This window comes from Neomonachus schauinslandi, chromosome 7 (genome assembly GCF_002201575.2).
Source record: "Neomonachus schauinslandi chromosome 7, ASM220157v2, whole genome shotgun sequence".
NCBI lineage: Eukaryota > Metazoa > Chordata > Mammalia > Carnivora > Phocidae > Neomonachus > Neomonachus schauinslandi.
Window position 1 is genome coordinate 41,249,495 of NC_058409.1, and position 18,076 is coordinate 41,267,570.

At 38.4% G+C, this 18,076-nt stretch overlaps 1 protein-coding gene across 1 annotated transcript in view; it reads left to right on the forward strand.

Annotated features, from left to right (window-relative positions):
• Positions 1 to 18,076, forward strand: part of RAB3C (RAB3C, member RAS oncogene family) — a 270,275-nt gene that overhangs the window by 217,908 nt on the left and 34,291 nt on the right. Inside the window, exon 3 of the mRNA XM_021701998.1 lies at positions 7,292 to 7,416. Coding sequence (XP_021557673.1) covers positions 7,292 to 7,416 — 125 coding nt within the window. The remainder of the gene's footprint in view (positions 1 to 7,291; positions 7,417 to 18,076) is intronic.

Genomic DNA, 18,076 nt, shown 5'->3' on the forward strand with positions numbered 1-18,076 from the left:
CTTCTTTATTTTCCATCATTTCATCTTCTATATTACTGATTCTCTCTTCTGCCTCATTTATTCTAGCAGTTAGCGCCTCCATTTTTGATTGCACCTCTTTAATAGTCTTTTTGACTTCTACTTGGTTGGATTTTAGTTCTTTTACTTCTCCAGAAAGAGTTTCTCTAATAACTTCCATATTTTTTTCAAGCCCAGCTAGTATCTTTAAAGTGATGATTCTGAACTCTAGATCTGACATCGTACTAATGTCCGTATTGAGTAGGTCCCTGGCAGTCGGTACTACCTCTTGTTCTTTTTGTTGAGGTGATTTTTTCCATCTTGTCATTTTGTGCAGAGGAGAATAGATTAATGAGAGAACAAAATGCTAGCAGAGTAACAACGTCCCCAGAAAATATACTCTAAACAAATCAGAAAAGACCTGAAGCAGTGGGAAAAGAAAGGGAAAGAGAGAAAAAAGAGAAAGAAAGAAAAAGAAAAAGATAAAGATAAAAACAAAAACAAACAAAACAGAACAACAACAACAAAAAACAGAATGTGATCAAATATGATCAGGCTGGTATATAGATCAGTGCCACACACTAGATTTGGGGTGTATTTTGGTCTTTTAGAAGAAAGTGCCTCCCAAAATTTTAAAGAAAGAAAAACTTTTATATGTACAAAAATAAGGGTTGATATGATGAAGGGATGGAATATGACTGTACAGATGGAAATTATAAAAAATTTTATAAAAGGAATTGATAAGAAGTTGTTTGAAAAAAGAAAGAAGAGGATTTAAAAAAAGAAAAAAGAAATAAAAAAGGGAGAGGATGTGATCAGGCAGGGGAATAGAAAACACCATATACTAGAGATTTAGGGTATATTTTAATCTGTTAGAAGAAACTATCTCAAAATTTTAAAGAGAGAACAACTTATATATATAAGCCAAAAATACGGGTAACTACTATGAAGGGATAGAATATGACTCTAAAAATGAAAAATAAAAATGTTTTTTTTAAAAAAAAGGGATTGATAAGATGTTGGTTGAAGAAGGGAAAAAGAAAAATTCAAAAAGAAAAAAAAAAGAAAAAAAGACAGTTAAAAAAAAATTAACTTTGAAAGACTAAAGAATCAGGGGGACAAAAGCCATGAATTCTATGTGCAGTATTCCCCTAGCGCTGGAGTTCTGCCGTTCTCATTGATCGGTAAACTTGGTCTTGGCTGGCTGTTCTTGCTGATCTTCTGGGGAGGGGCCTGTTGCCCTGGTTTCCAAATGTCTCTGCCGGAGGCGGAATTGCCCCGCCCTTGCCCCCTCCCGGCTAAGTAATCTGCTCGGGTTTGCTCTCCGGGGCTTTTGTTCCCTGCGAGCTTTCCGTACAGCTTTGGAGGCGGAGAGTGAAAATGGCGGCCTCCCAATCTCCGCCGCGGAGGAGCCGAGAACTCGGGGCCCGCTTCTCAGTGAGCCCCCAGAGAAAAGCCGTCAGTCACTCCCGTCTCCCCGGTCTCCAGCCGCACTCCGTGCTCACCCGGCCTGTGACCGCGCGTTTCTATCTCTGGCACCCGACCCTGGGTGGAGTCTCCAAACCCAGCCGATCCCTGCGGTGCACTCCCGCGTGGCTCCTCCCGGGGGAGGAAGGTGAGTCTCCCCGGATCTGCCGCTTGTTGGGTCCCTGCTGGAGGAGCAGGGGCCCGACTGTGCCTCGGATCACGGTCTATGGCAACCCCGAGCTGAGAGCCCGCGCCTGGGCTCCGCCTCTGCAGCCGGCTTCCCTGCTCCGATACCTGGGAGCTCTGCCACACTCAGGCACCCCCGGTCTTTCTGTGACCCCAAGGGTCCTGAGACCACACTGTCCCGGAGGGTTCCACCCCCCGCTCAGCCACCGGAGTGACGTCCCTCAGCGGAGCAGACTTTTAAAAGTTCCGATTTTGTGCTCCATGGTTCTATCACTTGCCAGAAGCGGCCGATGGAGGCCCCCCCCCGACCCCCCCCCCCCCCCGTCTATCCTCCTGAATATCGCCTTGGATTCACTTCTCCGCACGTCCTACTTTCCAGAAAGTGGTCGCTTTTCTGTTCAGAGAGTTGTTGCTATTCCTTTCTTCGATCTCCTGTTGGGTTTGTAGGTGTTCAGAATGGTTTGATCCCTATCCAGCTGAATTCCTGAGAGGAGACGAAATCCAGGTCTCCTACTCCTCTGCCATCTTGCTCTGCCCCCCTAATAACAGATTTTTAAATAACTATGATTTGATACTGGTAAGGTCTGAGTTAATTACCATTTATAGAGTAACCATGGTGACCAACATATTGCTTCTGATTCCATTAATCTTGTTGAGATTAACTGTAAATCCCAAAGGATATCTAGCAGTGATTCAGAAATAATCTTTTCACATGTATATTATTTCATGACAGCCACTTTCTTTAAATGTGTCTCTAACCAGCAAAGAAGTAAGACAGCCCCTAATGAGGTGATTAAAAACCTGTTCCCCAAATTAAAAAAAAAAAAATTTACAAAATATAGCAAATGACCAAGAAGGTAAATATGTAGAAATTCCACATTAAGGAGGATTTATTTCACAAACATGTGTCCTATCCCTAACAGACATACCAGAGTAGTCCATTCTGTTCCAGTTAGAAATTTGCCCGTGTAGGACCTCAACCTCAAGATAGGAACTGGAGACAAAATTTGATATTCTTTAATGAAAAAACTTCCAGTTATTATTTAGAATATAGGAATTAGAAAGGATGAGTTGAGCTGGATTTGGGAAGAGGAACAGCTGATTTCCTAAAATGGGACTAATAATGTGTTATGTTTGTAAAGAGTTGTTTACAACTTTAAACATAGAGTATGACCCTACCCCACCTAAAACCACCTGTGTCCTGCAACAGCCCAGAGAGTCAGTACAAAATGTGGTAGCCTCATTTTACAGATGAAGATACAGAAGCTAAGAATGCAGAATGACCTCCCCATAATTACTTAGTATTAGAGCTTTCTTTTTATTTTTATTATTATTTTTTTTCTGATCTTTTTTTTATTCTTATGTTAATCCCCATACATTACATCATTAGTTTTAGATGAAGTGTTCCATGATTCATTGTTTGTGCATAACACCCAGTGCTCCATGCAGAATGTGCCCTCCCCAATACCCACCACCAGGCTAACCCATCCCCCCACCACGTCCCCTCTAGAACCCTCAGTTTGTTTTTCAGAGTCCATCGTCTCTCATGGTTCATATCTAGCAGTGATTCAGAAATATGCTACCCCTCTGATTTCCCCCGCTTCATTCTTCCCCTCCCGCTACCTTCTTCTTCTTCTTCTTCTTCTTCTTTTTTTTTAACATATATTGCATTATTTGTTTCAGAGGTACAGATCTGTGATTCAACAGTCTCACACAATTCACAGCGCTCACCATAGCACATACCCTCCCCAGTGTCTATCACCCAGTCACCCCATCCCTTCCACCCCACCCCCCACTCCAGCAACCCTCAGTTTGTTTCCTGCGATTAAGAATTCCTCATATCAGGGCGCCTGGGTGGCTCAGTTGGTTAAGCGACTGCCTTCGGCTCAGGTCACGATCCTGGAGTCCCAGGATCGAGTCCCGCATCGGGCTCCCTGCTCAGCAGGGGGTCTGCTTCTCCCTCTGCCCTCTTCCCTCTCGTGCTCTCTGTCTCTCATTCTCTCTCTCAAATAAATAAATAAAATCTTTAAAAAAAAAAAAAAAAAAAAGAATTCCTCATATCAATGAGATCATATGATACATGTCTTTCTCTGTTTGACTTATTTCACTCAACATAATACCCTCCAGTTCCATCCACGTCGTTGCAAATGGCAAGATCTCATTCCTTTTGATGGCTGCATAATATTCCATTGTATATATATACCACATCTTCTTTATCCATTCATCTGTCGATGGACATCTTGGTAGAGCTTTCTTTTTAACTGGCTAAATAAATTGCTAAGATTCTGAGTTGGAGGATATGAGAATTGGATTAACAACCCAACTTTTTTCTGACCTCAATTCATATTTGTCTAGATGATATAAGCACAAATCTGGGTCATTTGAGTAGCAGGAAGGGTTATAAATTTAGCGTGAATGCTCTTGTTGGAATAATAACCATCATTTCATATTTTCTTGCAAAGCAACAATCTACAGGATTTAAGAAGGAAAGATACCCACAAGCAGTTAGATGTATTAACTTTTATTACTGAGATAGTCATAGAATGATGTTTATGTACTGTTTTCCAATAGGAAAAATTGCTAAACCCCTCAGAATACATGAACGAAGTTTCAAAACAATAAAAAGCTGACATGACTGATCAGTGTGGCTAGTAGGACTAATGTGAAAGCATTGTGTAATAGTTTCATTGCTGTTTATTTTTGTTCTTGACTATTCATAAAATAATTTTCATCTCATTCATAGCATCTTGGACTCTATGATATGTAGTAATTCATAAATCAACCAGCATGATTCTGATCCCCTCTAGCTGGTGATTGGACTTTGCCTAAAGCTACTCTGTTGGTGGTAGACATCATTGAGAAGTCTGTGGTAGTAAAACCAAAGCCAAACACTGGGCATTTGCACCCCTGATTCCAAAAATGAGATTAACCAAATTTGATGGCAAATTAGTCTTCTGTTCACCTCAGCACAAATGCCCTAGACCATAATTTTAATCAATTGAAAAAAGAAAATGGTCTCCATTAGCTATTTAAGCTTTCAAGGTAAAGGTTTTTAATAATTCCCTAGTAATAGTAAAAAAATAACATTTCCTTGGCAATTTAGGACATCGAGGAGGTCACATTAAAATATTTCTTAAAAACAAATGGAAGGGGAATGGTTTTGATACAATCATGGCTATATATTTATATATTTTTACAAATTGTTAGGAAATGGGGAATGTTGTATATGCATAAATGTGTAACTCATCACAGTAGCCTAAGACCCCATGGGTTATTAAATCAGCAGAAATGAAGGGTACCTGGGTGGCTCAGCTGGTTGAACATCTGACTCTCGGTTTCTTCTCGGATCATTGTTTGGGGTCATGGGATTGAGCCCTACACCAAGCTCCAAGCTGACTGGGGAGTCTGCTTGAAATTTGTCTCTCTGCCCCTCCCCCCCCAAAATAAATCTTTAAAAAATTAGATCAGAAATGAGATACTTGTACGTGTTGAATGGTAGAAGCAAGCATTCCATCAACTTGGCTTAAGAGTACAAATAAGCTGGCCAAGTTGTTCCTTCTTCACCTTCACAAAGGTATACCCTGGTTAAGTTTATACAAACAGCGTTGCAGAGGATGAGTTTGCCTAGCTCCAAAAAGTGCTAAATTGCTTCAAGTAAGCATTTGTCCTCTGTAAACTCAGAAAGCCATGTCCTTTATATCGTAGGCTCAACCCCTTCCTTATATAACAACACTCTCTTGTGACTACCCTCTCAATAACCTCTTTCTGGTGATTTGATTTCTAGCTGTGTACCGGGGTAGCTTGGTCTGTTAACATAAGGGCTCTCTGCCTAGAGCCTTTCCAGGCATAGGCCAGACCTTGGTTAATAAGACCTATAGGAGCAGAGGGATAATTTAAAAATTTCATGAAGAAATCCAATTAGATTTGAGTTCCTTTGAAAGAACCTTTGGAATTTCTTTTTAAAACTATGCTAGCACTTGAGATTTAAGGTGTATTCATGTGTAGCATGCATTTTACAGCTTAATTTCACTATGAATGTATCATTTTTTCATAGACCACACATATAAGATGAGGTGAGAGAAAATTAGAGTTTTCAGTGTTTGCTTTTATTTTCCCAATTTATGATACATGCTGACTCTCCTGTTGCTAGAGGAACATATTATTAACTTAGGTATCAGAATTAGAAAGATCGTGTCTCCAGATTTTTCTGATAAAATATACCATGCCTCGGAGATGTTCACATGGGACATAGAGTATATTTCTACAGCTATTTTAGTCTCATTTGAAAACTTGAACTTGGTTCAGGGGAATGCTCTGAAATAAAACACTATCTGCCTCATAGCTCTATCCTTTCTTCTCAGAAGGAAGAGACAGTGATCACATCTGACTGAAAGATCTCCTGCTACAGTTTAAATCTATTGGCTTTTATTCTCTCTTGAAGCTGAGAGCAGAGTGTCACTATTTTCTATTTAATAATCTTGAAAGACTTAACACTTGCTAGTAGAAACATTTCTAAGCTTCTCTTTTTGACATTTTACAAATCCCTTTCTTTAACTTTCATCTGGTTTTTCAACATTTTATATCCTGCTCTTGACCACCCATTGAGTGGTATATCTTTCCCACCTATCCTAGATTGTTGTTCTCAAATAAAAACATGACCAATATAGAGGGCAGATTAAAGATCATGGCCTCCTTTCAGCTTTTTGTCTAAAATGACAACAAATGCACAAGAATTTCACTTCTCAAACTTAGAATAAGTAGTAAGAGCATAGGCTTGAGAGCTATACTACCTGGGTTTAATTTCCTAATCTGCCACTCTACTAGTGGGCTGTTCTTGGGATGATTATTTAACCTCTTTATGCTTCATTTTTGTCAATGGTAAAATGGGGATAATAAATAATACTCCTCTGATTCTGAGCATTAAATTAATGTAACCTATATAAAGTATTTAGGACTATACCTATAAATATGAACCATAAAAATTCTAGCTCAATTTCAAAATCAGAAGTTGACTGTGTGCATCATGATCCATACTAGAAGGTTATCTGGAATTCTAGATATCCTGCTGACAGTAACTTAAGCCCCCAGCCCGTTATATTGTAATTTTGATATGAACCTGGCATTTTTCTCTTAATATAAGGCATGAGTATATTAGTTTTTATGACTGATTCTTAAATATTAACATTATCCCCATATCTCTTAGGCCCTAATTGTCCTAGCTCTTTAAGTTGTTATTGTAACAAGGGAAAATGATGCTTTTTTTGTGGTGGCCTGTAAAGTGAACAATTGGGTTTCCTAAATCTGAGGAGTTTCTAGGAACATGGGATTTTTACTGCAAAAACTGTGAATGTCATGAGCAAATCAGGATGGTTGGCCATTCCAGCTATAAAGGTACTATGTAAGGTATAAAAGGGAGAAAGGAAAAAAACAGTAGTCATATTAATATCACCAAATAAAAAAAAATTCTTAGTACAAATAGTCTCTAAATATCTGAAGGGTGAGATTGCACTAGACTAATTCTAAACTTCAGGCATTTGGGCTTCACTTTTTGCTATTATCATCATCTGTGGGTCATACTCCTTCTCCTTCGTTTTATGTTGTGTTCTCCTCTGATCATTTTTTGCCTATTGTTTTCTTCTAGGTCAACTCAAATCAAAACATACTCTTGGGATAATGCCCAGGTTATCCTGGTTGGGAACAAATGTGACATGGAAGATGAGCGGGTCATCTCAACAGAGAGAGGCCAACATTTAGGAGAACAGCTTGGTAAGTGATAAGTTAACAAAAAACAGAGCTTCGTCATTATTTGTAACACTGCACAGAGTCACAGCTAATTGCTAGGATGGGCTTAATGAAAAGACTTTCAACCTTGCAGTAGAAGCCAACGTATCCTCACAGTAGAAGCCAATGTATCCTTGGTAAGTAGTAAATGGATTTCCTCTCACTTTCTGTCACACTATCAGAATCCAAGTATAATTACAAAAGCAAAATAACCAGAATGTTAATCTAGTACAAGGTATTCAAATTCTCATTTCCTGAGAAACACAGGCTAAGCCTTGCCTGCTATTTTTTAGTTCCTTTATTTTTTTCCTCCATATACAACATTTTGTTTGCATTGAGTGAGCATTTTATTATCATGTGTGATTGTTGTTGTCAGGTTTCTACTGGAAAAGTTTAGTAGCACAAAATAGGTCACATTATAGATCTTGATTCTGGGGACATCACTGACAAGCCTTGCTGCTATTAAAAACATCTTTGAGACTCAGTCTCTTCATCTCTCAAGAATGAGTGTCATGACCCATGCCTCCTTTACCAAGTTTTTGTAGATAAAACCAACCGAGATAAAAAAAATAGGTATTAGCTTTAGAAGTCACAAAGCCCTTTTAAACACAAAACACTGTATCTTGAGAGAAAAGTACTGGAGCAAGTAGGGTAGAGTTTTGGTGCACAGGAGGGAATCATGATTGATTTATTAGTTCAAGGCATTTACACTGAGCACCTATGATATGCCCAGTACTGTGCCAGATATCACGGGGCATACAAAAATGTATGATTCACTGTCCCTGGGCTCAAGTTGCTTTCAGTCAAGTGAGAAATCTAGAGATCCACAGAAAAAAGCAGAAACAAGCAGACAACAAAAACAGGATAATTAGCTCAGAGGTAGATGCCAAGAGGAAAGCAACAGAGGGAAGGAGGCAGACTGGAAGAGAGGTACCAAGAGGTGTGAGAGCAGAGTGGGACAGGAAGCAGGTAAAGCTCAAAGAAGACGGGACACCTGGAGAGAAAATGTGTGGAATTGAGCAGAACAGCTAGAAAGAGGTGAGTGATGAGAGGACATAGAGATCATATGGGTTAAATGCCAAGATAAGGCCTGAATGGACCCTAAAGGAGAACAGAATTTGAAAACCGCAAAGAGGAGAGGAAGCTTTATGATTAAAGGGCACAGTGGTGCAAGGACATTGAGAGGAGAGTGAGTAGAAAAGTTGGAACCTAGTGTAATATTACTGAAGTAGAGAGCAGATTGGGGGAAAAATTGAAGCCCTAGAGCAAAAGAGGTGGAATTCTTTTCTTTTTATTCCTTCTCCTCTTCCTCCCCTCCCCCTCCCCTCTCCTTCCTCCTTACACAACAGAGAACATCGAGGTATTCTTAGCAGGGCAGAGTCTGGCTCTCCAGCCTTTTTGGCTACTACGTACAGTAAGAAATATGTTCAATCTAGCAACCCAGTGCATACATATGTACAGAGAGAGAAAGAAATAGAAATTTCACAAAGTATATTTACCCTTACTAGATGAGATTCATTCTGATATTTTTCTATTCAATTCTCTTTCTCCCTCTGTCTTTTAATAGTGTTCTCACCCACTATTGATCTTAGGGCCTAGTGATGGGCCTCAACCTACACTTTGAAAAGCACTGCTATGAAGGACTGCTTTGAGATCAATCTGCTGGTACCAGGCAGCACATATTGGAGAAGCAGAGACCCTCTCAATGGGTCCCAATTGGGTCACTCTATCATGTGGTAATCTCCTAAAAGAACTATGCACAGTCCATTCTGAGAGCTTGAACATTTCTTCGTGAGATCAGTGTACTCATTAGACTAAGGGCTGTCACCCGATAACCACAAGAATGCTTCCACCAAACATTTGTGGAGCTGCCCATGAGAAAGTCACATAGCTGATGTCTGGTCTCTGTGGTTGCTCTTGAACCATTAGCATTTTGTTCATAGGGGCTATCCCATTCTATCACTTTAACAACGTTTTTATTGAAAATTCTGAAAAACTTGGCAACTCTCCTTAATCCTCTTAGCAGGTCAAGACTTTAGGATTGGAGAATAGTAGATCTGCAAAGAGAAAAGAAACCTAGGAGAGGGTTGGCATGGAGGCTTCCTGAAACCATCTCTTCTTTCCCTGTATTTTCTTGACAAGTCAGACATATGCCAATTGGGGGTAGTGGGGGAACTGCTCCACAGATCGAAATTGTCTCTCTCTGTATAAATGTGAAAATTGTTTGGTTCAAACAAAAACGGATTGAAGGCAAACACTGTTTAATGTCACCAGCAGAAAAGAGACCGGTAACTGCATGAATTCTTCACTAGTTTAATAAATTACTTGGGTGTTCAGAAGAGCAGGTTATGGAAGAAACATTAGAATGATGGGAATGCATCCAGAAGGTGACCTTTCTTAGAACTAAGCCTCTGACTGGCATCAACATGAACCCTGTTCATGCAATGCATAGCTCTAGGAAAGTTCCTGAAATTGTGAGACAGAAATGTTTTATGCTCCGGTGCAAGTTCTTCCAATGGTTTCTAATTGATTTTCTTTTCTTTTCTTTTTTTTTTTTTTTTGCTCTCTATGTAATATAACCCAGCAGTTGTCATAGCAACCAACACTTGTGCATTCTTAGAGAGTCATTTACTTCCTTTAATGTGGTTTGTTCTTCTCGTGATTGAACACACTTCTACAAATGATCATGACAGATCATTTGTATGGAAATAACCTACTCTCACAACATCAATGTAAAGATTTTAAAGATCTTTGCTTTGTTTTGTTTTTTTTAATTACTAGTATAACTCCATTGTCCAGAATTCCCTTACATAGACACAGAGGTTGGGCACTGTTTATAAACATCATGTCCACATTTCAGTAAATGGTTGAAAATAACTGTTCTATCAGTCTGGTTACAATTAATTCTCCATTGTGGATAGTTACAACCATAAAACATTGGCTAATCCTAGTGAGGGTACTTGAAGGAACTGAGTTGTAGCTGAGCTCTTTGAAATCCTTGTATGGCAGTCGCCCTTGTCGGTCCACTTTAGTTCACCAAGCACTTACTGAGTGTTTATGATGTGTCAGCTGCTGATTATACCATCCCCTACCTTCCAGGAACAAATAGAGTACCTGAGATAGACTCTCCAGACAATGAGCATTTCCCTTTCCTCATTCTCTGCTCTATTTGGCCCTTTGGTTATGCCCTTATAGAACTTGGCCTTTTGACTTCCACCCTATGATGCCCTCTGTTTTCCTCCTCCCTCTCCAGCCATACCTTCTGTTTGCTTGGAAAATCCCTCCTTTTTCTGCTTCTTGCTCTTTGGCTTTCTTCACTGGGCCCACCACTCTTCATTTTCTCCCATCCACTTCCATGCTCAGAACTGCTGCCACAGACCATGACAACCCAATCATTTTTTTAATTTTAATTCCAGTATAATTAACCTACAGTGTTATATTAGTTTTAGGTATACAGTGTAGTAATTCAACACTTATATGCATCACCCAGGTTCACCACGGCAAGTGCATTCCTTAGTCCCATCACCTGTATCATCCTTCCTCCACCCCCTACCCCACCTTCCCTCTGGTAACCATCAGTTTGTTCTCTATAGTTAAGACTTGGCTTATCTCTCTTTTCCTTTGCTCATTTGTTTTGTTCTTAAATTCCACAAAAGAGTGAAGTCAATAGTATTTATCATTCTCTGACAGACTTATTTCACTTAGCATTTATACTGTCTAGCTCCATCCATGTCATTGCAATGACAAGATTTCATTCTTTTTATGGCTGAATAATATTCCACTGTATGTACATATATACATACGTATACATACATACACACCACATCTTCTTTATCCATTCATTTATCAGTGGACGCTTTCATAATTTGGCTATTGTAAATACTGCTATAAATGTAAGGGTGCACATACCCCTTTGATTTGGTGTTTTTGTATTTTTTTTGGGTGAACACCCAGTAGTGCAATTACTGATTGGTAGGGTAGTTCCAATTTAACTTTTTGGGGGACCTCCACACTTTTTCCACAGTGGCTGTACCAGTTTGCATTCCCACCAACAGTGACAACCAAATCTTGTTCTAGTCCTGCCCTCTCCCTGGAGCTGCAGGCTCCTCTATCCCCTCCCCGGCCCCCATAGCTGTGCGTTTTCTGCATGTGTGTTGTAGGGTGGTTCTTTAATCATCTGCAGCTAAATCTGAGGTTCTTGCTCAAGTGCACAATTGTCAACCCAACACAGTCCTGTTGCATTAGAGTTTCTGAAGTTGAAGCCTGGGAATCTACATTTTTAAGAAACACTCTGACTTTACACAACACTAATTTTAGAATGCTGGCTTAGATGGTGGCAAGTATTTGGAAAGGTAGAGAATTGTCCCCAGAGCTGAACATTATCCTACAGGTAATACTATTCTTTCAATGCATGTTTTTAACATTTACCACAGATGTATATACCTGTAACAATATATAGGAATGTTTTAGATTTGTATTTTATCTAAGCAACAAATTTATAATATGGTAATAATCTAGAAAATGTATAATATTATAACAAACTTTAAAAGTTAAAACTGTTTAATATAAAATGAGAAAAAAATAGAAATAATTATAGTTTTCCTAAAATAGAAGTCACTCAAGTAGAAATAAGAACAAATAAATTTATGGAGGGGAAGGGATTTGTATTGCCTTGAAATTATAGATGAAAGGATATTTGAACTATTTTTATAAGCTCTGAAAGGGCAGAAATTCTGAAATTTGCCAAAAATGTAGTCAGAGAAACAAAGACTGCAGATAAAAAAATTGAAGTGATTTATTTTTTTATAAACAGTTTGTAAGGATTCAGTTTTGAAATGTTCCTAATTTGCATTAATATTTCTTCCTAACTCAAATAATAGATACTTACTCTCTTTTAGTCTTCAAACAACTGTCATGATATTATGTGCATGTATTACTAAATTCCACACCCATCTTTCCCCTTGTCCAGGTCTCCACAGAGACCCCATGAGGATTTCTGACAACTATAAAATATGTTAACACTTGGCCACTTTTCCAATCCGTAAAATTTGCCTCTCATTTTGCCATTGTAATGACTTGTTTTGTTTTGATTATCCATCTGATAAATACTTATTAAACACCCACAGTGACATTAGGGAGTCATAAAATATGTATCTTTTCTGTTGTGAAGCTTAACATGTGGTCTGTATATCAGAAATATCAAATATCATGAATATATAAATTAAACAGCTGGAAACCATCAAAACAAGTGCAATTTGAAGAGTGGAGGAGGGGCACAGAGTTGTATGAGTGGATAGTTGCTTCTGTTTTAGGAATATGAAGACTGACAAAATACATTCTGTCTGTACTCTGAAGCATACTCATCTGATAAAGACTGGCTTAACCAATCCCTTCAAGGGAATAATCTGTTGAAGTAGAAAGAGGTAAATTAAAGACAAATAAATGGAAAAGGATACTCCACATCACAAAGACTATACTGAAGGAACTGACTGGATGTAGGCAGGATATATAATTATTTCCTAAAAGATCTAGATAACTCAAGGAAGGTAGATCCATCATGGCTGAAAGAGTCTGGACTCCCTGTGAACATTTCTGTCACAACAAGGATAAGAATTTAGGCACATTGACCATACCGCCTCATATGCCTTGATATCACTGGTGGAGACACGTTAACTGAGGTGAAGGGACCATCATTATAACTCATCCAGAGAAGTCTTCCTCCTTGGATTTTCTTGGCAATGCTTTGGATTCCTGCTGAGTCTGCACAAACCCAGGGTTGCCTAACTTGAGAATTCTGATTCTGGGATCCTCTAATCTGCTCTGCTCCTATGAATCTTTTAGGGGCAACCACCCTTGTCTTTCACTGCCAGCCCAGGGAAGAGAAAGCATGGCAGTAATTGTAATAAGAAATCATGTTGCCATGGGAACCATGAACTTTTGGATCCACGTGGTCTGACCTTAAGCAGCTAGATTCTCTTCATATGTTTTTTATTGAAGATAATTATAATAGTAGCATCATACCTTCCCTGACCTCTAAGTTCACTCATGAGTCATTGTATCCTTAGTACAACCTTGAGGTACAGAATAGGTCTTAAATGAATTTAGTTTTCTATTTTACAGTTCAGGAGGGAATTGGGTCCCAAATAATAGTAAGCCTATTTAAACTCTGTTCTTGGATGCCACAGTCTTCCAGTGATCTACAGACTTCTAGTGGATGATACCATAAAGTGACTACATCCTTGTTAAGGATAAATTCTCTTAAATGCAATCTCACCCAAATACATAATTTCTCCTTTCAACAAATGTCCATCTTTCTGGAGTCTCTTCCAACATTAGTTTCTTAGTTTATTAAAACTGGAAAATTCTTTAGCCATTCTGTGCTTTCTAACCTCTGGAAATTCTTAATGCCTTACTCTTTAAGCCTTAAAACTGACACTGAGACAGCACTAAAGCATACAGCAATTTCTTAGTACCTTTAGAACACCAATTTACAGGGATTCCTGGGTGGCACAATCAGATAAGTGTCCTACTCTTGGTTTCGGCTGAGGTCAATTATCTCAGGGTCATGAGAGATAGAGCCCGCAGGGCTCCATGCTCAGCGTGGTGTGCCTGAGTTTCCCTCTGCCCCTCCTCTGCCCCACTCTCTCGCTCTTTCTCTTCTAAAATAAATAAATCTTTTAATAAAATACCAACTTACAGACTCTGTAATCAAAACCATTTAAGTTCTCTTCTAAATAATGAAAAATCAATGCATCACGGAGTGTGCTATTGTCTTGATTGTTGCACTGAGGGAGCTCTGAGTGCTCTGAGACCAGGAATAACTGAGGTGAACGAACTCAGAAGTCACAGATGGGCCTCAGAACACTGATAGGGTCTTCCATTTTTCTCAGAAAATTCAAATCAGGCAAGACCAAAGCAAGGAGAGGGAAATAAATCTAGAAGGAAGATTGGATCTAGAGTAGGTGTTTTGAAAAAAATTGCAGTGGTCAAGCCATATCCAGGCCAATTAATTGGAATCTCGAGAACGGGACCCAAAATATTTTTTTAAATTACTTTTGTTGCAGTAATAATTGACATATAACATCATATTAGTTTCAGGAGTATAACATAATGATTCGATATTTGTATATATTGCAGAACAATCACCACAAAAATTTTAGTTAACCTCTGTTACCCTACATAGAAAAATTGATGAGAACTTTTAAGATCCACTCTCAAAGCAACTTTTAAATAAAAATACAATATCATTATCAAAAGTCATTATGCTATACATTATATTTCCATGACTGATTTATTTTATTACTGACAGTTTATATATTTTGTCCCCCTTCACCATTTTGTCTACCCCTCACTCCTGGCCTTTGGTAACCATCAATCTGTTCTCTGTATCTATGTGCTTCATTGTTTTTTAAATTTTTTTAATTGCAGTATAGTTGGCATGTAATATTACATTAGTTTCAGGTATACAACATAGTGACTCCACAAATACATACACTACAAAATGCTCACCATGGTAAGTGTAGTTTCTGTCTGTCAGCATATGAAGTTATTAGAATATTATTGAGAATATTCCCTATGCTGTATTTTTCATTCCATCACTAATTTATTTTATAACTGAAAGTTGGTACTTTTTAATCCCCTTCACCTATTTCGCCTCTTCCCATGCCCCTTGCTCTGACAACCACCAATTTGTTCTCTGTATATATGAGTCTGTTTCTATTTTGTTGTTGTTGCTTATTTTTTATGTTCCACATAAAAATGAAATCATGTCTTTCTCCGACTTCACTTAGCATAATATCCTCTAGGTCCAACCATATTGTCATAAATGGCAGGATTTCATATGTTTTATGGCTGATGATATTTTGTGGTGTATATATACTACATCTTCCTTATCCATTCATCTATCAGTAGACAGTTGGGTTGCTTTCATATCTTGGCTACTATAAATAATGCTGCAATAAACACGTGGGTGCATATATCTTTTCAAATTAGTGTTTTTGTTTTCTTTGAATAAATACCCAGAAATGGAATTATGGATCATGCAGTACTTCTATTTTTAGTTTGTTGAGAAACTTCATTATTCTTTCAATAGGGTCCCCACCAATTTACATTCCCACCAACAGCGCACTAAGGTTCCCTTTTCTCCGCATCCTAGCCAACACTTATTTCTTGTCTTTTTTGATACTAGCTGTTCTGATGGCTATAAAGTGATATCCCAGGGTGGTTTTGATTTGCATTTCCCTGATGATCAGTGATATGCATCTTTTCATGTATCTGTTGGCCATCCACATGTCTTCTTTGGAAAAGGCCCCTAGATGTGTGTTAAATTAGATGAATGCCCCTCAGGCTGATCCTTAAAGTTTAACAAATGAGCCTCTTTTACATGAAGTCTGGGTGTCTTTCAATTGGCTGTCTCTACATTAGGCCCTGGGAGTTTAAGTCTGTGTGCAAGCCCTTTAAGAGCTTTTTCTCAGTTTACTACAATGTTGTGGGTGTCATGGATACAAGCCCCATTCATTTTCAAAGCTAGATGTTTTGGGGGACTTGACCTTCAGGTGCAGATCATAAAATATGAATATGCTATGTGGGGTTTAAACCCTTTAGTCCTCAACCAGAAGCTTTGGGTTTTGAGTTCCTTACTCATTGTAGATAATTAAGCCAGGAATGAAGTTTATAGCAAGATGGTGTCCCAGCCTCTCCCACCTGCTTTGATGTGGCCATTCTTTTGTTCACCCAATGGGTAGGAGTTGCTCAGCCACATTTTAGATTTTTTTCCCAGAGGATTCTTCCGTATACAGTTGCAAATTCGTTGTGTCTATGGAAGGTGAGTTTAGTATTCTATGTCACCATCTTGAACCAAAACCCAACTGTATTTCTTTTAAGTCTCATGTTATTCCAACACATAGTCATGATTGAGAACCACTGATGTACAGGGAAAAACAGAACAAAACAAAACAAACAACAACAAAACAAGAGGCAGATTACTAGAGAGCCAACAGGAAGAGGTTGTGCTGTGTGATGCTTTTGATAATTTGGAACCATGCTGCTCTGCCTCAGGAACCTGGTCCACAAAGTTGGCTTCCTACTGACACCTTATGTACTACCCTAGTCTGGTCCCCTGTGGCCAATAGTTACAACATTTTTAATAAGACTTTTGGTGGTCAGAAGAGTAGTATGAGGTTACAGAACAGTATATAATTAGTGGGTCCAGTGAGAATTTAGTGAAGTCTGCTTAGAATTGTATAATGAGTCATTGAGTTAAAATAAATGTGCCATAGATTCTCATCCCAAACTGCAATGGGGTCACCTTAAGAATTTATTTCTTTGGGGGGACTGGAGATAAATGTTTTTCTGAGTAGTTTGGGAATTCATTACAGTGTTTTATTAATTCACTCATTTAGTCATTCAGTATTATTGAACACCACTTTTGGCCAGGCCCTGTGAGCAAAGCAACAGTATGACCAACCTCCTGCCACCACCACCCCCCGCCCAAGTAGATTCTAGTCTAGTGAGGGACACTTAAACAAAGGCTTTTAAAAAAAGACCATATATATTACCATGATAGGGATGTGGACTCAGTGTTAAAAGAGCTTGTAAGATAAATATCCCCTCTCTGAAGACTCCGGGAATGGTGCCATTGAGGAGATGATCTTTGAACCAAGTCTTGAAGTATAAATAGGATGCATTAGGTGGACAAACAGATGATTGTCCTTCTAGGCAGAAGAAATTGATCTGGAGAGATCTAAGGCTGGAAAGCTTGTAGAACTGAAGACTGGGCTTTCTCTTATAAGGGCTGCAGAACCAGTGCTATGTTTTAAACAGTAGGGTGACATGAAGATCACATTTCATTTTTGAACATTTACATTGGCAGTTCATAAAATTAAGGTATTTAAGATCAGCTGGTGTGCAGAAAGAAAATGTTAACACTAACATTTATTTGTATATCAATACTCAAACATTTTTTTAGTTATTGGCTTTTATAATGTATCACTCCAATAGTACATTATAATTTATAAATATTTGTATATTAGTGTCAATTCTTATTTTTGTTTTGCTTTTTTTTATTGAAATATATTTGACATAACATTGTGTAAATTTAAGGCGTACAAGTTAATTTCATATATTTATATTACATTATATTGTAATATGAATGCCATTGTAATGATAACACCTCTATCACCTTACATAATCTTTTTAATATTTGGAATAATGAAGTTCTAGTGTCTTATCAACTTTGATGATTATAGTACAATATTGTTACTATATTTACTGTGCTGTGCATTAGATTTCTGGGGCTTATTTACTACCTGTTGTAAGATTGTACCCTTCAACAACATCTTTCCTGTTCCCTGATCCCCATCCCCTGGTAACCACCATTTTATTGTGTTTTTACAAGCTTGGCTTTTTAGATTTCCACATATAAGTGATAGCATACAGCACTTAAATTTGTCTGACTTATCTCACCTAGTATAATGTGCACAGTGCCCATCCATGTTGTTGCAAATGGCAGGATATCTTTCATTCTCACAGCTGAATAATATCCGTTGTGTGTAGGTACCACAATTGCCATATCCTTTCATCCATTAATGGGCACTGAGTTTCTTTCCATATCTTGGCAGTTGTGAACAATGCTGTAATAAACATG